This window comes from Sorex fumeus, unplaced genomic scaffold, assembly GCF_029834395.1.
Source record: "Sorex fumeus unplaced genomic scaffold, SorFum_2.1 ptg000072l, whole genome shotgun sequence".
NCBI classification, from domain to species: Eukaryota; Metazoa; Chordata; class Mammalia; order Eulipotyphla; family Soricidae; genus Sorex; species Sorex fumeus.
In genome coordinates this window covers 32,097,615-32,123,106 of record NW_026606129.1, presented here as the reverse complement: position 1 = coordinate 32,123,106, position 25,492 = coordinate 32,097,615, and the positions used below count along the sequence as shown (strand labels likewise).

At 36.5% G+C, this 25,492-nt stretch overlaps 2 protein-coding genes across 2 annotated transcripts in view; one reads left to right on the top strand and one right to left on the bottom strand.

Moving 5' to 3' along the window:
• LOC130037490 (probable serine/threonine-protein kinase DDB_G0281745) overlaps window positions 1-25,492 on the bottom strand; it is a 664,067-nt gene that overhangs the window by 11,679 nt on the left and 626,896 nt on the right. The window lies entirely within an intron of this gene.
• LOC130037399 (aspartyl/asparaginyl beta-hydroxylase-like) lies at window positions 1,914-4,713 on the top strand. The gene is made up of 2 exons (XM_056129247.1): window positions 1,914-1,975; window positions 4,110-4,713. The coding sequence occupies exons 1-2, from the start codon at window positions 1,914-1,916 to the stop codon at window positions 4,711-4,713; spliced, it is 666 nt and encodes a 221-aa protein (XP_055985222.1).

The following is a 25,492-nucleotide window of genomic DNA, read 5'->3' as shown; positions in this document are numbered from 1 at the left end:
AGGGGAGAGCAAGAAAAGGAGTTAATGATCAGTCATATCAACATGACAAAGCCTCCATAAATATCCCTGCAATCTGAGTTCAAGTAGAGGGGCTTCCAGGGACTAGAGCAATAGCACAGCGGCTAGGGCATTTTCCTTGCACACTGCTGACCCGGATTTGATTCCCAGCATCCCATATAGTCCCATGAGCATCGCCAGGGATAATTCCTGAGTGTAGAGCCAGGAGTAAACCCTTTTTTGGGTCACCAGGTATGACCCAAAAAGCAAAACAACAACAACAAAAAACAAGTAGAGGGGCTTTCAAACCAGTGAACATATGGAAGTGTCAGGAGAGACCAGAGAAATGCTGAGCCTCCGCCCACATACCCAGACCTATATGTTTCTTCTGTCTGGATGTTCTTTGAGATGCATGCTTTATCATGACCTTCGCCAATAAACTAATAAGGAAACTGCTTTCCCTGACTGCTATCAGCTAGTTCTAGCAAATTAACCAAAGTCAAGGACAGGGTGGTAGGAATCTCTGGTCCATTAGAAACACAGATGTCACCTGAATTTGTAACTAGTGTCTGAAGTGTGTTTTTGATGGAAAGAGACAGTTTTGCAGAATATGTTGTTATGTCCAAGTAGATGTTGTCATAATTTAGTTAAACTGCATGCAGCAGTGCCAGGTGGTGCTAAGGAATTGCTTGCAAAGGGAGGAGGGCAGGGAGGAATGGGGAGTCTCCATCTATGGTGGCATGTAAAGTGTTTTGTACAAATAAGTACTAAAAGAGACACACAGAACTCTGGTTTTCCTTTCACCTTTTCTGAGTCTCAGTCTCTTTTCCTAAAATCTTGCAGTGAAAAAAGAAACTATGCCATAAAATTGTCACTTAACTTAATAAAACACTTAAAGTGTAACTCATACTATTTTGATGCACTATTGGATTAATATGCCACAATTTGCTTTTCAAGCAATATAGAAACGTAACTATGAGGAACTAGAAATTATGAAAGCCTCATTACCTCAGTTCTCATTTTTTCTTCAGTTTTTCATCTTTCCCCCTTTTCTGTCCTCCATTCTCTTCCCCTTTCTTCCTTCCACCCTTCAAAAGGGGGAAATATAAATACATATATTTGTATATGCAAATATATACATATGCATATGTCTACATATTTATATACTCACCTGGATGAGGCTAATTTCTTTATAGCTAAAGAATGATCTAATACGTATTTTCCTTTTCTACACTTAAAGTCACTTTACGGCGAATTCCTGGCTCAATGCACAATCAATGAGCCTGAGCACACTATTGCTCCTGCATGAGTGTGTTGGAAGTTAAAGTCACATAGAACATCCCTGGAAGACAGTCCCATAGCCTCAGAATTACTAAGATTGGAATGGGCTGATTCCCTCAAATGAAATTAGCCCATAAAAATGACACTAAGATAAGTGGAAAACGATTCTTACAAGTCTTTTAATAGCTTCCCTTCAAGAGGTAAGCTAGTTGATCTCTTTTAAGAGAAAGTTCAATGATAAACTATAAGTAATTCCAAGGTAGCTGTTAATAATCTTCTTAAGAATCAGCATCTGGAGCCATGTCTAACTTACTATAAAATTTCCACATGAATTATGCATCCATTCATTTACCTAACACTTGATAAGGACTCCAAATGAGCCCCATATTTGTGCAAAGACTGGGCCTTTAACCATGAGAGAGAACTTAATAGAAATTATCAATTATCAAGTGAAAGGGGCATTGGAATCATTTCTTATTGCAATGCACTGTAGCACTGTCCTCCTATTGTTCATCGATTTGCTCGAGCAGGCACCAGTAAAGTCTCACCACAAATTGTGAGACTTGTTGTTACTGTTTTTGGCATATCGAATACATTACGGGGAGAACTGTTTTAATTTGCAAGTACATTGCAAAATGAGACTGGATAGCAAGGACACCAACCAATATGATGTCAGGGAAGGAAACTGCAAGGAAGGGTATGATATTGCTGATTTAAACAGAAAAAAAGATAGAGTTAAAGTAGTATCTGAAATACAAAGAAATGTCTCAGATTTAAAAAAAAACATAAAAATTGAAAACATGCTTATCATTTTTGTGAAGCCTGGGGACAAGAGAGCAGAGTTAATGTGGGGATTTTGTGTGCCGCGAGTTGAGGGAAACATCAATGCCCCAAGATTGTTCTTTAGAGGAAAGGCTTCAAAAAGAAAAAAAATAAGGAAACAAAAAAATTGAGTCTGGAGAGTAAGCACACTTCCAGAAGGATTTTAAGACTTTAAATTTTTACTCAAGAGCATAAGGCAATTAGTGAAATATTTAATTTAGGTGGGTGAATAATTGGCTTTGGATTTAATAGGTTATACTCCAGGGTATCCTGGAACTGAAGGGGGATAGGCTCATACTAAAGGATGGAGGGTTGATTGGGAAGGGCATTCAGTAGTACACACAACACTTACAATGATCAGAATCAAGAAATGTACAAATAATCAGATTTATGATAGGCTGAATTTTCAGGAATGAAAGGAGGGAGAATGGTATGAGGGATTACAAACAATTCTCAGGTAATAGATGACTGAATCTTTAACTGAGAAATTAAGAATAATTATAATGGGAAGCCAGAATAACATGAAACACAATACATTCAATTTTGTATATCTTGAATCTGAGATGTTTAGATATTATTTACTACACCAAGAATTGTAGGTTTGCTGTTTAGCTGAATGTTCTAGGTTGTAGACTCACAAGTCATCAATAACTGAAGTCATGCTGAATTAAGGAGGCAGAGAGCGCAAGGCTATCAACAGAATTATAAGTGCAAGCTTAAGATGATGAGCTTATTCAGTGAGGTTCTATGTTCAGAAGCTTAATTTTCTCTAGCTAAAGACATAAGGAGTGATTTATTAGAAGAAAATTCTATACAATTGTTTTCATGATCAAAAATATGGAAAAGTCCTGAGGGTAGTATTCCCTTGGTTTCTAGTGCATTCTAATACTGAATGCTCATTCACTTACTGGATTTCTACTCCAAGGACCTGGTGATGGGAAGTTAGCACTCTAAAGCAAACAATTTAATCTCTACCACGGACATCATGAATCTTAGCAAACATAATAACAATCATTTAAAATCCATTATACCCACTATATAACTTCAATTGCAATGTCTCTCTAATGGAGCCTTCCCAAGAAATCCTGCCACAATTTACATCTTTATAATATGAGTACATTTTACATGCAGAATGCGATTTCATATTTATTATACACTAATTCATTTGATACTTAAATAGCAGGTATTACTAATTTAATATTTGTGTGACAATGTGTTTAGGTTTATACAAGCCATAAAAATAATGTGATGAGCCTCAATTAGCTTTGCATTTATTCAAACCTATTAGAAAATAGTGAATGTATATTGAAAGAATTGACTTTAAATACCCTTTTATTTCAAAATTATAGAATGTTTAAATGTTCTATTAACCATTTCTACAGATATTAATTGATCCTTCCTCTTTCTTAGCCTATGAATTTGCAATATATAGCAATTTTTTTGAATGGCTGGTATATCTAAGTTCAAACGTTTTATATTTGGTTCGGGATATAATTCAGCAGTTATACACTTGTCTTACATTTTAAATTTCCAACATTAAAAATATTTAGAGTGTTATATTACTCTAATATCAAAAACAGAATACAAAGGAATAGAAAACTAGAGGGCAATAACACTGAATAACATAGAAGCAAAAATTAAAAAATTCAATTCACACACTAAGGTAATACATTAAGTGTACTGTAGCACTGTCCTCCTGTTATTCATCGATTTACTCGATACTATAGTGATCATAAATTATTACCAATAGGAGTGCAAGAATCACCCAATATCTAAAGTCAACATGGTACATACTACTTTAATAAAATAAATGATAAAATGTATCAAAATAGGTGTGTGGCTTAGAGTTAAAATACATGATTTATATGTATGAGGTCCTGGGTTTGATCGTTATTATGAAATCAAAACAAACAAAACAAAAATACTATCATGGTTTCAATAAATACAACAGAAACATTTGAAAAAATCAACGGTCATGTATGATAAACAGCCAATAATGCTTATTAAAGAGAGACAAAACATGGAGGCCACAAGAATGGGAGGAAAGGAGGCATTTCTGGAAGTTCATTGTTCACATGGTTTATGGTCATTGCATTACTCGGAGTCTGGATGTCAGTAGCTGTCATTTGGTTTGAACTGGTTGATTATGAGGAAGTTTTAGGAAAACTGGAAGTTTATGATGCCAATGGTGATGGAGATTTTGATGTGGAAGATGCCAAGGTTTTATTAGACTTCAAAGAAAGATGTGCTTCAGAGCCAAATGAGCTGCCAGATGAGACCAAGCAATACCCTTGGCTGGAAGAGCCAATTCCTGAGAGCAGAGGAAATGTCCTGCTACAAGAAGATGATGAACCAACAAGGGAACAGGAACCAGAAGATAATTTCCTCAGAGCGAGTACCGCAGATGATAACTTTGAGGCCCCAGACACTGCACCCTTTTATGAAGATGAAATTAGTTACCAAGTAGAAGATGACACAGCAATATCAGACTACAATCAGAATGTAGACAAAGCAATGTATGAACAAGAAAATCCAGATGCCAGTGAACACTTAGGCACTAAGGATGAACGAATACTTCAAGATGCATATATACATGTCAATTCATGTACATAGGAAATATAAACAATATTATGCGTGCATGTGATCACATTAATGTTTTTGTGATTGTGCAAAAGATATGATTTACCTGGAGCTTCGGATAGTGATATTTTTCTTCATTTTTTTCTTTTCCTTTGTAAACATTCTAGTGAGAATTTGCTCAGGAGCTTTAGTAGTTTCTAGTAAATAATAGAAGTAGCTACTTAGAAGAGTGGTGTGTGTGTGTAAAAGAGAATAAAAAAGATTTTTATTTTATGCTTGTATAATGTAACTTTGATATATATTATATTTGCATTTACTTTATTCATTCGTATTATATGCCCAGATGTATATGTATGTTGCATACAAATGCACACATGCAAATATACAGGCATAAGTCAGAGAGCAAGGAGAGAAAACAAGCAAAGTATCGCTCAGCACTTCATTATCATTATTTAATTCATTATCATTATTTAATCTTCACTACAACTGAGTATAAGGCCATTTCTAAGGAGTCTGGGAGTGTGCCTAGCAATTGATAAGACTAAGCTTCAAAAGCAAGTACCTCTGGCTCCAGAACATGTTCTTTGTACTTTTTGCTGCATTACTCTCTGCCCAAAGAATAAACCTCAGAAGCAGAAAGGTATTAAAAGCATCCATGGGGGCAGTGGGTAAGACATCTGTCTTGCACGCAGCCTACCTTGGCTGGTTTGATTTCCAGCATCCCATCTGGTCCACCACGCAGTCCAGGAGTAAGTCCTGAATGCAGACAGGAAGATCTCCTGAGCATTGCTGGGTGTGGCTCCCAAACAAAACCAAATAAAAAGCATCCAAAGTTAGATATTTAGCATAAATGAAATAGAGTAAGAGAAATAAATTACAAATATAGAAAAGAGCCCTGGAGAACTATATTACAACTTAGGAATGTGCCATATGGAGAACAAGCTGCTCTCTGTGACTGTGCAGTGATTACTTTGAGGAGCCCTTTGTAGGGGTTTCTTTGGTGATACCCTGTGTGAACTGACTGAAAAGTCACAGTTTTGTTTTTTTAATTTGTTGACTGCTCACCTATCCATTCTCACTCCCAAACTCTGTTGTTCCTAGTGACATAATGAGATAGCTAGCTTTAAGGTCATTCACCCTTGTCAACTTCCTAATGGCTAAAGGAAGGGAAGTCAATGAAAGCCTGCTTCTCAAACATCTGCCTTAAGAATGCAGATTACTGCAGATGATTGCAGATGATGAGGGATGATTGGAGTTTAGACATGGAGATTTGGGAAGAGTGTATGCTTAAAAAATAAATTAGCAATTGTTTGGATGTCCAGTAAAACTGACAAGAAGTATCAATGATGCCTCAGTTGTTGCAGATTAGCAGATGGTGTCTCTGTCAGCAAGGAGGGGATTTGGCAATAAAGAAAGTCTAAGAGAAAAAGGAATTGTCAGATGTTGTATCAGCATTAAGACATCAGGTAAGTGTCTCAGAAATGCCTGAAAATTCAGTACATTACTTTTAAAAGTGCTGTGTGTAGGAAAGATGGATGAGGATTATCTGTATCTCTACTGTCAGAAAACTTCGAATACCGCAAAATGGTTTGCAGTTTACACATAAGTAACCCTTTCAGGTAGAAGATTTGATTTGCTAAATTGATTTTCATGATTTATTTTATATGTTTTTCTTCGTCTTTTAGATTCCTAAGTGGATGCAGCAGATTGGATTTTTCAGTCATAAAAAGAAACATATGTGTCCCAATTAAAGGAGGCAATTTCACATTTCCTGTCATAGTAGATGTCCCAACATTGTAGGACCAAATTCATAAATTTTTTAAGGATCAAATTATGTTCAGTAAATCAAGGTTAATATTAGGCAAGGCTTACACGTTTTTAGAAATTGAAATTAGAAATTGTTAATAATGGTATATATTGGGCTGGAGCGATAGCACAGCGGTAGGGCGTTTGCCTTGCACGCAGCCAACATGGCCACCCGAGTTCGATTCCTCCGCCCCTCTCTGAGAGCCTGGCAAGCTACCGAGAGTATCTCGCCCACACGGCGAGCCTGGCAAGCTCCCCATGACGTATTCGATATGCCAAACACAGTAACAACAAAGTCTTCAATGGAGACGTTACTGAGCCCGCTAGAGCAAATCAATGAACAACGGGAGGGCCTTTACCTTTTATACACATAATGGTATATATGTGTGTGTGTATATCTATCTATCTATCTATCTATCTATCTATATATATATATACAGAGAGAGAGAGAATGGTTTAACTACAAAAGCATAAATAGGAGTTTGTGCTTCTGTATATGTGTGTGTATATATCCGGAATTTTTTCATTCATTCCGGTATCTTCATAATGATGAAAATGTACAATTTTGTTCATTGTTTTAAAACTGTGAGCTTATATATGTCCTTATTCCTCAATCCCCTATTACTATTTCTATCAAAATTAAGAAAATTAACTGTTCTAGGCCATGAAGCAGTACTGACATTTGATGTTCACACACTTTTCTTAAGTCATTTCAACTTTAGATACAGTTTTAAAAAGCAGAATTTTAACTTTTATTTAACACAGGAAACAACAATTTGGAATAATAATTATTGTTCTTAGAATGGCTTTCAAGGTCCTACCAGATTTGATTCTCCTGCCTTAATTTCCCATTTTCCCTTGTTCTGCACCAGCTCTCCTATCCCTCTTACTGTCCTTAATCCCTACTCAATGTTTTCTTGCCAAAATTCATGAAACTTACAACTACTTCACCCTGGAAGATGGGCTGAAGAACTATTTCCCCAGAAAACTCATAGCTGTGTTTAAATGTCATTGTCAGAGGAGTCACCCTGATAGTACTAGATAGAATGTCACTGATGTAGGCAGGTAGACAGGGAGGGCCCCCTCCTGAGACAATGACAAAAGCCAGCCCTGCAGAAAATAGGAAAACAGGAACTAAGGCTTGATAAGACCCTCACCTGGCTCCAGCAACAGACTCAAAGAAGCTCCTCTAGGAACAAAAGGCCAGGAAAGGAATTTCAAAGAAGACCATCACCACTCCCATCCTCCCTGGTAACCTCCTTAGCAACGGGACATTTACTTGGGAAGAAGCCCCAAGTGGGGGCAGGCTGGAGAAACCCTATAAAGGCCACCTGGAACAAAGGAAGGGCACGCATATGCTGCCTGAGCCCATGTGTGCTTACGTCCACATGACTGAGCACATGTGGTGCCCGAGCACATGTATCGCCAGTATCTCCCCTCTTGAGATGTGTACTTTCATGCTTTCGTGTCTAACTTTACTCTCTCACTCTCCCTCCCTCCATACCTAAAAATCCTCCAAATAAAATCTATTTACTTCACTGCTTGTCTACTCCTGAAATTCCTTTCTGTGAGGCGAGACAAGAACCCAGCAACCTGGGTCCCGAATGGCAGAGGCGAGTGGGGAGAAAGTGACTGTCTTTCTCCTCCCCGCTTCACATAAGTCACCCGTGGGGCCCACCGACATCATCGCCATGCTTATCCCAATCTTGCATTCTATATCCTTTATCTATTGTGATAGGAAGAACCCTAAAATAGTTTACAAGATCCAGTTCCCTAGTATATGTGTCCTGCATAAACCCAGAATTATAATATGATCTATTTCACTTCTCTTACTAGGTTACATTATATGATAGTGTTTATTAGAGAAGGGAGGTCATCTAGTGAGAACCTGAATTAATCATATTTAATGTAAAATCCTAGGTCACATGCCAGAGATAGAAACTGATAACTTCACAGAATCAGAGAAATTCTGATGAACATCAAGAATCTACTGTCATATTATAACAGGGACCATGGTACAGAAAGTGATGAATGTCTTTGAGAGACTGAAGACAGTCTATCAATATGCAGAAAGTAGACATGGATCTTACCCCTAAATGCAAGGAACTGAATCCAGACAACAATCTGAATGTGAGTGGAAGAGGCCCCATACTTCAGATGTGATCGCAGTCATGAGGCCACCTTGATTTCATCCAGGTGAAATCCTGTGCTGAAAAGCTAGGCATGCCACGTGTTACAAATTTTGTCATATTTTACTGTTGACAAAATGAAACCTGATAAATTATTGAATATTTTCTGAAATTCGAGAGCTAGAATGATCCTTAAAACAATAAATAAGAAATTTACAAATAGAAATAATATACTCAGAGAAACACTTATAAAAATTAAAGGCTAAAACAAATTAAATAAAAAAGGCTATTTTATATAGATCAGAGAATAATGCACCTAAAGAATCAAGTTAAAAGAGACCATAAGTGTACTATATAACTGAAGTTTTAAAAGCAAAAGTATGTAATACACAGGAAAAGTAGAAAAATGTACAACTAGTGCAGAAAATTTTGTTTCTAAGTAATGCAGATCAATTAAATCAACACAAAACAGAGCTACAGATAATTTAAATACACTAATTTAGAGATTAGATTTAACCTATAGACATGCTACAGAGTTTGTATTTTAAAAATAAAACACATTTCCTAATAAAACATATCAGTATTTGACTAACGTAATTAATCCTTGGTCAACAAAAGAAAAGATCCCATAAATTACCATCAGTGATCAACCATAAAGAGAGTGGGGATTAAACATTTCAGTCTCTCCTATCCCCAGTCAACAGTAAAATTCCTAAAAGGGGGATTAAATGAAAGATAAAAACACATATCCAAAAAGAGGTAAACAAAAAATTAATGAATTTGAAATTCAGTTTTCTAAAGTCAAGAAAATAGAAAGAAGTTGAAATTATGATATTCTAATAAAGAAGGTTGGAGATATTAATTTAAAGAAGAAAGAAAATATAGCTATCAGGGATATGGCATGAGATCTGGGTTAGAGTCTCAGTACTACAACATTCAAAAAAATGAAAAAAAAAAGGAAGGAAGGAAAAAAGAAAAGAAAACAGATCTGCAAAAGTCAATTTCAGGTGGAAAGGAGAACATATAATTATAGATTAAAAATTGTGTGAAAAATAATAAAATGGAGATAAGAAAAAGAAGAAAGGAAAAAAATGTTTAACTTTAAATCAATATGTTATACATTCTTAGGGAAATTGATCTATCTCTCTCTGACTCCTCGTCTCTTTTTCTATATCTTTTGTAAAATTACTATTGGTTAACCAAGGAAACTGAAAGGAGGAAAAAAATGATATCTTTAGTGGCTGGAGTACTTTGGGTAAGGCACTTGCCTTGCATGCGGCAGAATCTTGGTCCTATCCTTGACACCTCAATATGGACTACCAAGCCTGCTAGGAATGATCCTTGAGTGCAGAGCCAGAAGTAAACCTTGAATATTGCCAGATGTGGCCCCCAAACAAAGAATGATCTGACAGCTTTAAAAATACCTCTGAGTTTCAGGGAGATAACTCAAAAAGTTAGACTACATGCTTTGCACACTGGAAGCTTGAATTCAATCCTCATAATCTCATGATTCCTGGAACACAGCAAAAAGTACCGAGCCAAGAGTCGTTCTGAGCATCACCGAGTATGCTTCCAAAAAAGTGTCACTAGTATGATCCAATGCTTCATAGTCATATAGTTATATTCATAGTCTCACACAGATACCCATATATCCACTATGTACAGGATGCTGAAAAGATACAAGAAGAAACAAAACTACTTATCCATTACAAAGGTTAACTGGAAAAGTAGCTGAATTTCAATTCAATTGTAATCAAGAAGTCAGAATTATTGAGCAAAATAATAATAAATTAAGACAAATATATTCTTTTTAAGACATTAAGAGAGTTTCAGGATAACTACATTGGCCTATAACAAAACATCTATTGCTAACACCAAATGTAATTAGGAAGAATTATCTGATAATTTTGTATTCCAATTTCCTCACTAGTAAAATGCTTGAATGTGCTATCATGTACTATCTTTACTGATGAAGCATACACAGCAAACTAGAATTTGTAGGAATTACATATTGCTTAATCAATACTATGAAAATACACCAATGAGAAAATTAAATGTACATCATGACTATGTATTAGAAATAATTCCACTTTATTCAGTAACAAGGCTGAGTTGGATAGGACAGTCAATCTAATAAATCAAGAAAGAAATGTTGCAAAAGTAGCATTACACTGTAGCACTGCACTGTCCTCCTATTGTTCATAGATTTGCTGGAGCGGGCCCAGTAACGTCTCCATTGTGAGACTTCCTGTTACTGTGTTTGGCATATCAAATATGTCATGGGTAGCTTGCCAGACTTTGCCGTGAGGACAAGATACTCTTCATAGCTTGCTGGACTCTCCAAGAGGGGCAGAGGAATCGAACTCCAATGGGTAGAGTCAGCCGCAAGCAAGGCAAATGCCCTACCTCTGTGCTATCGCTGCAGCCCCCCAAAAGAACTGTATATATGCTATTGGCATATTATATTGTAACACATCTTTTTTCCATAAGAATTAATCTAAAAGTATAGACATGTGAAAAAAGTGCCTGCCGCAGAGGCAGACTTGGGGCAGGGGTGGGGTGCAGGAGGGAAACTGATGACATTGGTGGTGGGAAATATACACTGGTGAAGGTATGGCTACTGGAACATTGTATGATTGTGAAGAGCTTCGTAACTGTGCATCTCATGGTAATTCATTTTTTTAATTATATTTATGGAAAAAATAAAATTAAAGGCACTAGCACTAGCATCGTCCTTCCGTTGTTCATCGATTTGCTCGAGCGGGTCCAGTAACGTCTCCATTGTGAGACTTTGTTGTTACCATGTTTGGCATATCGAATACCTCACAGGTAGCTTGCCAGGCTTTGCCATGCGGGCGAGATACTCTCGGTAGCTTGCTGGGCTCTCTGATAGGGGTAGAGGAATTGAACTTCGCATCAAATATAAAAAAAAATAAGATAACGACTATAGAACAAAGTAACTAGGGTCTACAGTGATATAGTGATTCTTATCAAATAATTTGGTCCACATTTGTAAATTAACTTGATTAATCAATAAGAGTCTATTTTATTAGATCATTATCATTAAAATTGATTGTAACTACAAATGCTAGTGTTGAAAAGAGAAATAAGACAATTATAAAAATATAAACACATGAAAAGATTTCCAATTTTGATAGATTTAAAATCAAATTATCTAAATTAAACGCTTCATGTACATTCACCATATCTTATTATAAGTAAAAAAGAAAATAATCTATAATATCAAAAGGTAGAAAATTCCCAAAAATAAATTTATTAGAATGTGTACCATATTTTATAAGATAAAACTGAAATACTTTTAACAAACAGTGTAATATTTATATGGAAAAAGTACTAATCAGTGGTACTGGCAGAAATAACAATGAACAACACTTTTACTGCCAAGTACAAAATGATATAATAAATGGTGGCTTATTTTAAGTACCATATAACGTAGGCACTGAAGCAATCATAAAAGTCATATGAATCATCTAGGAATCATATAGGAAGAGAGAAGAATCTTAAAAAAAATCACATATACATAAAAACAGGGCAGAGTCTGGCAAACTCCCCGTGGCGTACCAACTATGCCAAATACCAGTAACAATGATGGGTCTCAATCTCCTAAAGAGCCTTGAATATAATCTCAGGGCTAGGATGAAAGAGACGTTACTGGGGCCTGCTCGAGGCAATCGATGAATAACAGGATGATGAAATGAAATGAAATGAAAAATACATAAAAACAGAGATTATAACAGAGATGACATTTCCAATATTAATGAAAATAATGGCAATAAGAAACTTGTATAAAAAGTGGGTTTTTGTGAAATTGGAGTTACACAGCACTTGCCTTTGATTGGCTGACCCTGGTTCATTCCCTGGCACTGCTTACAGTCCCCAGAGTGTACTAGCACTGTAGTGCTGTCCTCCCGTTGTTCAATGATTTGCTCGAGTGGGCACCAGTATCATCTTCATTGTGAGACTTGTTGTTAAATATTTTTGGCATATCGAATATACCACTGGGAGCTTGCCAGGCTCTGCTATGCAGGCAGGATACTCTCAGTAGTTTGATGGGTTCTCCGAAAGGGACAGAGGAATCAAACCCGGGTTGACTTCGTGCAAGACAAACGCTGTACCTGCTATGCAGAGTGAGTACAGTAGTAAATTCTGAACACCAGTTGTAGTCCAGGAACAAACAGAAAAAAAGTTGTACTTCATCATTTTATTCATTTGTTTGTTTTGGGGTCTCAATTGGCAATACCCAAGATATACTCCTGCTTTGCACTTAGGAACCACTCCTGGATCTGCTCTGGAGATCAAAAGTAGTGCCAGGGAATGAACGAGGGTCAGTCATGTACAAGGCAAGTGCCCTACCCACGGTACTATTGCTCTAGTATTATAGCCATTTCAGAAGGAAGTTTGACAAATTAAAATGAAAGTACTTTGTATCCTGAAATATATTTCTATAAAAGATGTAAAACCACAAATGAACGAGAAATGTGTGCAATAATTTTCACTATGTACTGATTTTAATAGCACAGATTAGACATCATCTAAAAGTTAACTAACATGGAACATTTAATAACAACATACTCTGGAGCAATCTGAAGTAACTGCCCATCCATCATCCACTTCCTCTTTCTTTTCCTTATGCCAGAGTAGTTTTACTTGTAATATTAAAAAGTCTCAAGGATCCCTCAGTATAGGTCTAAGCCAGTGAGTACCATCTGGACATTCATTTCCTGACCCTCTCTTGTAGCTGGTGTGTAACTGACCCAGTTCTGAAGAATAAGAAAGCAATGGTAGTATACTACAAGGTTTGGTGCTTCCTGGTAAAAGAAAATCTATTTTGTCTTGACTTTCTTGCTCTTTCTTGAATATGAAAATAGGTCTAAGACAAAGAGGAAAAAAAAAAAGCAAGCAGCAAAAGCAGGAAAAATTCTGTGAAGATGGTTTTAAAAAGTTTGTAAAAATCTGGTTTCCTACAGTATGGACGATTCTCAAAAAATTAGAAATTGAGCTCCCATTTGACCCAGCAATACCACTCCTGGGAATATATCCCAGAGAGGCAAAAATGTATAGTCGAAGTGACATCTGCACTTGTTTGTTCATTGCAGCACTCTTTACAATAGCCAGAAACTGGAAGAAACCTGAGTGCCCAAGAACAGATGACTGGTTAAAGAAACTTTGGTACATCTACACAATGGAGTACTATGTAGCTCTTAGAAAAGATGAAGTCATGAAATTTACATACAAGTGGTACAACATGGAAAGTATCATGCTAAGCCAAATGAGTCAGAAAGAGAGGGATAGACATAGAAAGATTGCATTCATCTGGGGGATATAAAGTAACAAAATATGAGATTAATACCCAAGAATATCTGAGATCAGCACCAGGAGGATTACTCCATAGCTTAGAGGCCAGTTGGGCATTCTAGAGGAAAGGGCAGCTCAGATAGAGAAGGAAACACCAAATAAAGGGTGTTTGGAGGTCCATCCCAGGAGGGAGGGGAGATGCATGTCGAAAATGGACTATGGACTGAACATGTTTGCCACTCAATGCCTCTTTTGCAGACCACAACACCCAAAAGGAGAGAGAGAACACAGGGGATTGCCCTGCCACAGAGGCAGGGGGGGATAGGGGGATGGGGGTGGGGGGGATATTATCCATGGTGGTGGAAAATGGGCACTGGTGGAGGGATGGGTATCTGATCATTGTATAATCAAACCCAAGCACAAAAAATTGTAAATCTACAACTGTACCTCATGGTGTTTCACTAATAAAAAAAAAATACATCTGGAAAAAAAAAAATAAAAGCAAGAGCAATCCAACAAAAAACCAATCTGGTTTCCTGTGCAATATAGCTTAGCCAATGATCTACACTAAAAATATGTACCTTCATTTTCTTTGTAAGAGAATTAACAGGTTGGTTCTATTGCTAACACCTCAACTAGAGAAGTAACAGTTATTTTCTGTCAGAGATTTCTATAATACCTATTATTATGTGGTATTATTAAAATGAATCATTTAGGTCTGTATTTACTGATACAATTTTAATTATTAAGCAAGATAAATAATATATATATAAGTGCATACATATAACATGCATCCATGAAAACACACAAATGTGTGTGTGTGTGTATATGTGTGTATGCATCAAAATGATAACCACTAACAGTGATGTCTGAGGAAGAAAATCAAATAGATAAAGATGTAGTTGTGAAACTAGTAACCATATGATTTCTTATACAATTTACAACTAAAATTTTAAAAAGTTGGATAAAGTAAAATAATTTAAAATGTAAGCAAAATAATGCGCTTCAATGATTTTTGAAGTCTTACTAAAGTCCATTAAATATTTATCAACTTGGAATAAGTCATATACACAAGGCATTCTTAGTTTCATATTTAATATTATGGTGAAGGGATTGAAGTATTTTGTATATTCTGTATCTTCATGCCTGGTGGAAAATAGATTTACTTGTGCTAAACAAACAGAAATACTGGGAAATGCATATCGTAACCATTTAGAGATATATGGGAAACAGATGCTTGCTCATACAAAAGGATTTATTTCTCTACAAATGTTGCCATGGAAGGTCTTATTCTGTCCTGTTGTTGTGGTGAGTACATTATGAAAATGAAGCACAGCATTGCCTTAATTCATAAAACTCCCCACAAATGCAGTCCACAATAGTTTCCAGAACCTACCACTACAAGATAACAGATGGTGATCATACAAATTACAGAAAAATTTTAAGGCATCATATGTTGAAAACATTAAAACACTTATTCACAAGATAATAATGGAGCTAGATAGACATTAGCAGAAAAAAATGTGAAAATACATATTGAAAATGAGATTTGATTGAGATAGATAGCCAACTAATATAATAAATCAGCAATAACTTTGTGAAAACATGGGGAATGTCCATTTATAAAGAAATGAATATGTTCTTGAACTTTGTGTTTCAATGTTGATGACTGGATATTTATTTGGCATTCACTGTGCATAAGATATATGTCAAAGACTATGGTTGGTACTGGGAACTCAAAGTGAAGAAACAGGGTGAAACAAACTGTACAGCAGGTAAGGCACCCGCCTTTCACATGATCAAAGGAAGCTCCATCCCTGACACCACACACGGTCGCTCAAGCACTCAAGCAATACCAGGAGTTATATTTCTGCTCAGAGACAGTATTAAGTCCTAAGCACCATCACATGTGGTCCACTAATAACAAAACACCATCCACACAAACACACATACACACAACCCCCCCCCCAATGAAAAAGAAAAATTATAAGCTTTTCTTTCATGGAATTGTTAAATCTGCTTATTACAACCAAATAACAAGAGCATGATGCTAAATAAGCAAAGGGGAAAGAGTGATGAGAATTACTTGTTATTTAAAGGAAAGGAAGAAAGAGTAATGAGGTGCAGGAGTTGGCTCGGTAGTATGTTTAGGGAACTAAAAGGTATCAGATTTTATTCATAATCAACGAAGTGGAAGCCATGATGGAGACTGAATGTAAAAGTGACTAGAATCAAGCATATAGGACTTGTCTTGATGATGAACTGATTTGGCCCTGTAATGTTGGTTGGTGTGCTGTATCTGCAATGAGACAGTCAAAGTAGACTTTACGAAGTTTTAGAGATGCATGTAGTGTGGGAGGAGTAGAGGAAGAGCAAAGAAATACACTTGAGACAGAGAGAATCTGTAAAAATTGCTGCAATATTTAATACAAATGATAACTATGTAATGTCAAGTACATCAAATACACCTAGTGAGTAAAGTAATTCAGAAGAGATTTATGTCATGCTTATTTTAAAATAAGGGGGGAAAAAAAGAAATCGAAGTAAAAAAAATCAAAGAGTTTGTCTACAACATAGTAATTCCAAAGTATTGCCAAATTCCCCAACGTTTTTGTGCTTTATTGGTGGTCTGTTCCATTGCTTCTTTGAGCTACTAAACATGTTCAACATTTCCTCTCTAAAGTCCTTATGAGAGAGCTTATATAGCTCAGAATTACTGGTTGAGTCTTCAAGGCTATTTTCAAGGCTACCATCTTGGGTTACTAAGTGTAGTGGGGATCTGCTTTGCATTTCCATTATAACTTTTGCAGTTGGAGGTTTTTCCTCTGTGTTGTACAACTAGATTGGAGTTAGGATGTCTTTTTGTATGTTCATTGTGAGATATGAAGAAGTGAGGCAATGCACCACCACAGAGCACCTGGCAGCGTGCTTTTAACGTGTCTCCTATCCTGGTGGCAAATGACCACCTTGAGGAACAAACAGTACCCTGACACTGAGTTGCGTCCCTTTCTTGGGAACCCGGCTTCAGGAGCCAAGATGGCACGGATGACAGCCTCCTGCTTGTCCCCTCCTGCTCGTTGTGGCATCAATCCTCAATATTCTTAATACACATTTTTTTCCAAATTTTCACAAAACTTTTAATAGTTTTGCTGTTTGAATGCTCTCTGGCAAATGTCTCTTCTTTTTAGCAGACTGATTTCTAAATTAGTGTGACACTTGACTATCCTTTTAATCAATTCTACCCATATTTTCAATAACTGACTTTTCTGAGAACAATAAAAAATAAGTACTCTTTATAACGATGCATTTTATCATCTTCCTATGTATTTTGTGTACCAATTGCCATTTTAATGAATATACTGCTTTGCAGAACTCAGCTGTTATAATTTGTAGGCATTTCAGTACCTAATAACGTATTGAACTCAGATAAACATCAATTTTAGGACCATCATAAACTTAAAATCACTTAATATTTTTAAAATCTCATAAATGAAAAATATTTCCTAAGGATAGATTTTATGACAAATTACAGCATCAGAGAAAGGATAAAAACCTTGAGATTTATTCAGTCACAATTCTTTTGAGAGCTTACTATGTAACACGTGTAATTTTGTTTTTGAATCAAGGGATAAAAAGGTATCATGTCAATTTTTAACTTTTAAATTCAAGCTGGACTTCTAAGCTTACACTTGACAGGGAAGGTTACCAAGTAGGTGGATTTTGCAGGTGACTCTGCTGTTGGTCTGCAAAGCAAACCAGACAGAACACTTGGATTTCCTGGGATCTACTAGGAAAGTTGCTAAAAGGAGATATATGAGACAATCTACCTAAAAATTAAGTATCTTTCCCAGTATCTTAGAGAAAACAGGCGCTGGATGCCCCCCCCCAAATAAATACATAGTGATCATTTATGGAAATGCTCATTATCCCACTCGTGGAAAGTTCCACGATGAGGAAAACAAAGACTGCATTATGAATCCAGAAATACTCAAAGGAAATACTTTCTTTCTCCTGAAAGCAACAGTTAAACTAATTGCAAAGAACTTAGGGTCTTGCACTCAAATTAAATATTCATAGAACTCCATTTATGTGCTGCATTTAGAAGTTAAGAGACTTTAAAAACCTTTCTACATTCCCAGTAGTCAGCTAATCCATTAGAAATGTGATATCCACTCTAGCCCACAATAACAGAGTGCCAGTCCAGGCGGCCAGCTGAGCTTAGAAGCTTTTTCAAGTGCTGCAGTCAGGGGCTTGAGGATGCAAAGTCATTCTGGCATCCTTATCACTAGTGAGGTTTATCATCAAACAGCTGGACAAAAAGAGGAGTATGCTAAAGGGAATAATATGAAGAGGGAAGGGAATAATATAAAAAGGGAGGGCAATTGGTGACAAGACTCCCCCCTCACCTTAGCAATGACAAATCATAAGTGACCTACGCATAGGCAAGGGATAGTGTGGGAGTAGAAGGGGAGCTAGTTCTCAAAAAACCTGAATGTTTATGAAGCCAAACTTGTTCATGCATGTGTCATACAAATTTGCTTGGCTGTGATATTGACAGGTGACTGTTTTCCATGTTATCTACTAGCATTTTTCTGAATTAGTAATCAGTAAACTATAGAGCTTACAGACAGCCCACAACTTTTGTAAATAATGGTTTATGTAACAAATGTATATTCATTTCCAAATGACTGAGTATATAGGAAGATGGTATGGCCCACTCAGTCAGAATATTCACTATGTAGCCATTTTTACCAAAAGTTCACTAGTTCCCTGTGTAGAAAGATATACATGTTATATTGCATACCATTATTTGAACTAAGCCACATTAGACTTCACTGTATTTAAGTAAATTAATTAAAAACACATGGAAAAACACAAGGTATTCAAAAGATGAACTTCAGACGTCAAAACTTAAAAGAAATCAGAATTCAGCAAGGTGAAATTTCTCACTTTTATGAAGGGACATAAGAGTATTTTTGAGCATTATAATGCAACTAAGTAACTGATTTAGACCCTGTCTCTTTAAATTTTCTATGTGTTAGAATTTTTTCACTTGCTGTTAGAAACCACATTTAAGTCTTATGATTCCTCCCACCCAATGGGGTAAAGAAGAACAATTCATGGTGACAAAAGAAATTGCTTTGGTTAAATCTGTTTGTTATATACCAGATGGGTTGGAAGACTTGATGGAAACAATCCTTCATAACCTCACACTATCCTGTGAATTCTTTATTATTTATTCAGAGTAAATCTTCCATGGCACATAAGAAATACATATGTTGCTTCATTTATTATTTACCTGACATGTTGTTAGCAACTAGATTTGGAAACCAGCTCAGTACAATTTCTTAAGGAAAGAACAGCAAAAGGACCAGAAGAGTCAAGCCAGAATAGGAACTAGGTGTGTAATTCATTCTGGAGCTTTACAAATCAACTCTCATTGGGAATAGGGTCAGGTGGGGAAACAAAGAACATGGAGTTCCACTACATATTCAGATCTTTTCCTATTGGCATAAAAGAGTGAACAAACAAGCCATCTGCTGTCTCTATAAGTGAGAAAGAAAAGTTGGGGCTGGAGCGATAGCACAGGGGTATGGCATTTTCCTCGCATGCAGCCAACCCGGATTTGATTCCCAGAATCCCATATGGTCTCCTGAGAACCGCCAGGAGTAATTCCTGAGTGCATGAGCCAGGAATGACCTGTGCATCGCAGGGTGTGACCCAAAAAGCAAAAAAAAAAAAAAGAAAGAAAGAAAAGTTCAAGGGAACAAAAATATTTGTATCTTTAGTTCCTCTCAAGAGGTAATGTCTCAGATAATTCTATGTTAGTCTTATCCTGAATATTAGGAATGCGACATTTTATATATACAGTAAATACTGACTACCTTCAGTTTAATCACAAGGACATTTTGTATCCCAGTACTCTTCAAACATTGGTCCAGGGAATGGTGCAGGTCCACAGGTGTAGAAAGAATAATAATACATTACCATACTTTTATTTATTTATTATTTTTCTTTTTGGGTCCGAGGGGGCCATGCCCAGGGGTTACTCCTGGTTCTGTACCCAGGAATTACCCCTGGCGGTTCTCAGGGGACCATATGAGATGCTGGGAATCGAACCTAGGTCGGCCACGTGCAAGGCAAACACCCTACCGACTATACTATAACTCCAGCCCCTCCCCTGCTTTTAATGTCACACATATAAGCCTTATTTAGTTGAGGATTTGTTGAGTTCCTACTCTATGTCAGGAATGTATAATTCCAAAAGTAAAGAAGAAAACCACCCCTTGAAGAAGGTTAGGAGAAGAGTTACCTATTCATATGTATATCATATTCAATATATCATTTTGTTAGAGTATCTATTTTTCTTATAATTTCAAAATAATATATTAAGACCTAGGGAATGGTTTACAAATTGTAATATGTCTTTGATACTGTGCTTCCCAACAAGAATGCATGTTCAGATTTAATTAACTAAAAATATGAATTAAAGGCAATACACTTAGCTGTTCCTTGTTTTCAACCTGAAGTTTAGTAAAACAAACAACAAACCAAACCAGAAGCTCTACTTGCAAAATGAAATACATTTTCTTTTGGTGCCTCCTGAATGTGATTTTAAAGAAAAGATGACTTCCTCCCAGAGGCCTCAATGAATTAAAAGTTCTTGAAGGACAGGGACTATGTGTTGGACATTCTTATACCTCCCACATCATCTGACACATCTAATGAACAAAAGAAAATGTCAGAAGTCTCCACAGCATATGGGTCTCTTTCTTAAGGCTTGTAAATTTTTCTATCATCTTCAGTACCAACTCTGATGATTTAGGAAAGAAAATCAGATTCCAAATTATAGGTACCACATGTCCACACATCTGACAGTTTCGACACATAGAGGAACTATGCTTGGTTTTGCTTAGCTGCCCCTAAGAGGAAGAAATGACCTCCACAATGCTGCTACCCAAGTCCGCAGAGAGCCAAACACTTCTCACTAAGGGTTATGCAAATGCCTGGCCCTGTCAATACCCTTGTCATTAGTTCTTATAAAGCTCAGTGTTTGCTCTTATTTTTTGTTTTAATAAAATAGCAGTCTGTACTATTTTATAAACATTGCAAGTTAGAACATTTTTAGCAACTTCTTAGCTTTTATTTCTCTTTTAGGCTTCCTTGTTTTTCATTGTTATTATGAAATGCAGATACACATATTTATGCATTGTGTGTGTGGGGGGGGAAGGTGTAAATTCATGCTTCTCCAGTGGATTAATTTTGAAACACTTTATTCTCTTAGTGTTCTGCTCTGAATAATAAGAGATAAAAGTTAGAGTTGAAAATAACCAGGAAATTAAGAATAAAATAAAAATAAATAAAACTAATTTAAATATTATGTAGGTTGTTATTACTACCAGAGAAATGTACAAATCTTAAAAATTACACAAAGGATTTCCTTGCAAGTGATTCAGATATGCACACATGATCTCGTCAAGTTCAGAGATTTACTACATTAATTTTATTACTTGTTCTTGCTAGTCCACATTTTTGAATTTCTTTTAAACATCTGAATCTCTTTCAGTGAATAAATATAGACCCAGGAATTTGGGGTGAAAAGTTCAGTGTTGAAAATATCTTATATGTCACTGTTTCTTAGTATGATTGGATACTTGTTTTCTTTAATCTGACAACTAACTTTATAAGAAAAAGGAAATTATATTTATGGTTTATCTTACTCAAATATATGTTTATAAAATCACACATTTAAACAAATTTTCTACACACCTCTCAAAGCGTTTTTAACATTTTATCTCATTGATCTTATTACTTAAGACTAAAAGATATTAGACAGTAATTTAATTACTATTCTAGAGGTAAGAAGACCTGTCTTTTTCACTTCACACATTGCTCCAGCAATAATGGAAATTGGGGTGTTAGACCCAATTTGGATTTCATAATAATGAAATATATCTGTACCCAATAAGAACTTATTTTAAATGATGTAGTAATAATAGGAGTCTGAATATCATAATAAAAAGTCATATGTTAGATTTCATAATAGATGGATATATCAGATACTGTGAGAGCAATTAAAGCTCTAGTCAAAACTATAGGGATAAAAAGCAGTCAAGTTTCAAATTTGTCAATGGTTGCAACTGCATAGTTGCCAAATAGTGGTTCTCTGCTCGGGCTATTTGACAACGTTTGAGAACACTGATGAATTTTACTCCTCTAAGGGGAGGACTTCTGACCTTCAGTAGGATCTGGTAAATCTCCTACTATGCACAGTACAGTTCTCGAGACTATTTGTTCTAAGATGCCACAGTACCACAGTTGAGATTCTGTGCACTAATCACGTGATCTACATACTTTGGAATCTTCCACATCTATCATTTCAAAATATATCTCTTACCAAGTATCCGATAGCCAATTTAAAGAAGGAAATAGGGCCCAGGATATAGAACCTGGGTTTAGGTGCTTGCCTTGCATGTGGCTGACTGCACTTTGATCCTCAGCACCACTTATATGATCCCCATGCACTGTTAGGAGTCATCCCAAAGAAAATAATCAGAAATAATGCTTGAGCACACAGAGGTATGGCCCCCAAACTATACATAGTAATTTTGCAACACTACATAATATAATCAGATGCCCTTTTGATTGCCATATATTTATGTCTGGGATCAATGATTCTAACTCAGAGTTGACCCCGATAAACTGAGATATTTTGGCACTTCTCAAAGAATTTGGGAAGGACACGATTTTTTCTCAATCTACTGCCAGTTCCTCAAGAGCCTTAAAAAATCCTGCAAGTTTAGAATATAAAAGATTACAATTTCAAAACTAAAAAGTAATTCTTACCTTAAGAATAAAAGAACATTTTATAGCAGTAAGAGAGTTTAACCTTTAATCATATTTTTATGGAATTTTTCAGACACAGATATCTGAGGTTGAAATGACACATATTAGGTTGACAAAGCATTTCTTCTTTTTTTCCTTTAAAATTTTGGGCCACACCCAGAAGTGCCTAGGTCTTACTCCTGGGTTCATGCTCAGGGATCATTCCTGGCAGGCTCAGGGGAACATATGGGAAGCTGGGGGTCTAGTCCAGGTAAGTCACATGCAAGACAAGCACCCAACCTGCTGAACTGTCTCCAAGCCCCCCGCCCCTTATGTTTTTTAAGAATCTAGGCTTTACTGAGCTTCTGTTCATATTTTGCAATAGGTCATTTGCTAACTGAGTTATTGATTACTAGGTTCCTAGTAAATAAGAACTTCAATGTATTTAACACAATATTTATACTAAATTAATAAGCCAGTTGAATATAGGGATTTAATAACAGTATACTGAGTCATAATTTATTGCATTCCTATTTGTATGTTTTTATGGATATGGGGGCTGGAGCGATAGCACAGTGGTAGGGCATTTGCTTTGCATGCAGTTGGCCTGGCCAACTTGGATTCAATTCCTCTGTCCCTCTTGGAGAGCCCGGCAAGCTACCTGAGTATCTTGCCCGCATTGCAAAGCCTGGCAAGCTCCCCGTGACATATTCGATATGCCAAACACAGTAACAAGAAGTCTCACAATGGAGATGTTACTGGGCCTGCTCGAGCAAATCAATAAACAACGGGAGGACAGTGCTACAGTGCTGTGGATATGAACTTTAAAATTATAGTGACCATAAATCTCAGGCAATATGAAAGGAAAAGGGAAAGATAACTAGCATTTTAGTTAACACAACAAATTTTATCCCTAAATTGTAAAGATATGAAATGGGGCAAATAGATGATCTTTCCTTTTCAGAATCATTTCCCTTTTTACCAGTTATAAATATTGTCTCCATTTTAATTAGGATTTTTTTCTTTCTCCTACCTCCTTTCTCATGTATCCATTCATCCATTCACTTTGCATTGTTCGAACCCCTGTTAGTTGTGTGTAGTGGCATTAAACTAGTGCCAGAAAAGACATTAGAAAACAGCAGAAATTTTCTAATTTATAAAAGATAAAATTGCTGCTGTAAGTATAGATGAGAGAGAACAAAACCAGAACTTGAGGACAGAAAGATATATTGCAGGATGAGGAAGGCAAGGCAGAGACAATGATCTTGAGCTATAGTTGAAGACACCGAGCTTATATATTAGGCAGACTTTCCTGACAAAATATGTTGCTAATAAGTGAAAACAGAGATAGATAAATGGGACTATCTTAAACTAAGAAGCTTCTGCACCACCAAAGAAACAGTGACCAAAATACAAAGACAGTCTACAGAATGGGAAAGGATATTCGCCGAATACACATCTGACAAGGGGTTGATATCCAGGATATACAAAATACTGGTTAAACTCCACAAGAAGAAAACATCCAACCCCATACAAAAATGGGGCAATGAAATGAACAGAAACTTTCTCAAAGAAGAAATCCGAATGGCAAAAAAGCACATGAGAAAATGCTCTACATCATTAATCATCAGGGAGATGCAGATCAAAACCAAAATGAGATACCATCTCACACCTCAGAGACTGGCCCACATTCAAAAGAACAAAAGCAACCGATGCTGGCACGGATGTGGTGAGAAAGGGACACTCCTTCACTGTTGGTGGGAATGTCGACTGGTTCAGCCCTTCTGGAAAACAGTATGGACGATTCTCAAAAAATTAGAAATTGAGCTCCCATTTGACCCAGCAATACCACTCCTGGGAATATATCCCAGAGAGGCAAAAATGTATAGTCGAAGTGACATCTGCACTTGTTTGTTCATTGCAGCACTCTTTACAATAGCCAGAAACTGGAAGAAACCTGCATGCCCAAGAACAGATGACTGGTTAAAGAAACTTTGGTACATCTACACAATGGAGTACTATGTAGCTCTTAGAAAAGATGAAGTCATGAAATTTACATACAAGTGGTACAACATGGAAAGTATCATGCTAAGCCAAATGAGTCAGAAAGAGAGGGATAGACATAGAAAGATTGCATTCATCTGGGGGATATAAAGTAACAAAATATGAGATTAATACCCAAGAATATCTGAGATCAGCACCAGGAGGATTACTCCATAGCTTAGTGGCCAGTCGGGCATTCTAGAGGAAAGGGCAGCTCAGACAGAGAAGGGAACACCCAATAAAGGGTGTTTGGAGGACCCTCCTAGGAGGGGAGATGCATGTCGAAAGTGGACTATGGACTGAACATGTTTGCCACTCAATGCCTCTTTTGCAGACCACAACACCCAAAAGGAGAGAGAGAACACAGGGGATTGCCCTGCCACAGAGGCAGGGGGGGATGGGGGGATGGGGGTGGGGAGGATATTATCCATGGTGGTGGAAAATGGGCACTGGTGGAGGGATGGGTATCTGATCATTGTATAATCAAACCCAAGCACAAAAAATTGTAAATCTACAACTGTACCTCATGGTGTTTCACTAATAAAAAAAATTTTAAAAAATATGTTGCTAATCATGGAACTATGTTATCTGGAAATACAATTGGTTCTTCAAGTCGGAGAGTTCTTAAAAAAAAGTCATTCATTCGCTTATACTATTTTAAATATTCTATTTTTGGTTTGTGAACTATACTG

Coding starts and splice junctions, on each gene's coding strand:
- LOC130037399 (XM_056129247.1), top strand. CDS start 1,914: ATGAGACTGGATAGCAAGGACACCAACCAATATGATGTCAGGGAAGGA. Junction 1,976..4,109: donor GAAGGAAACTGCAAGGAAGG/GTATGATATTGC, acceptor TGCTTATTAAAG/AGAGACAAAACATGGAGGCC.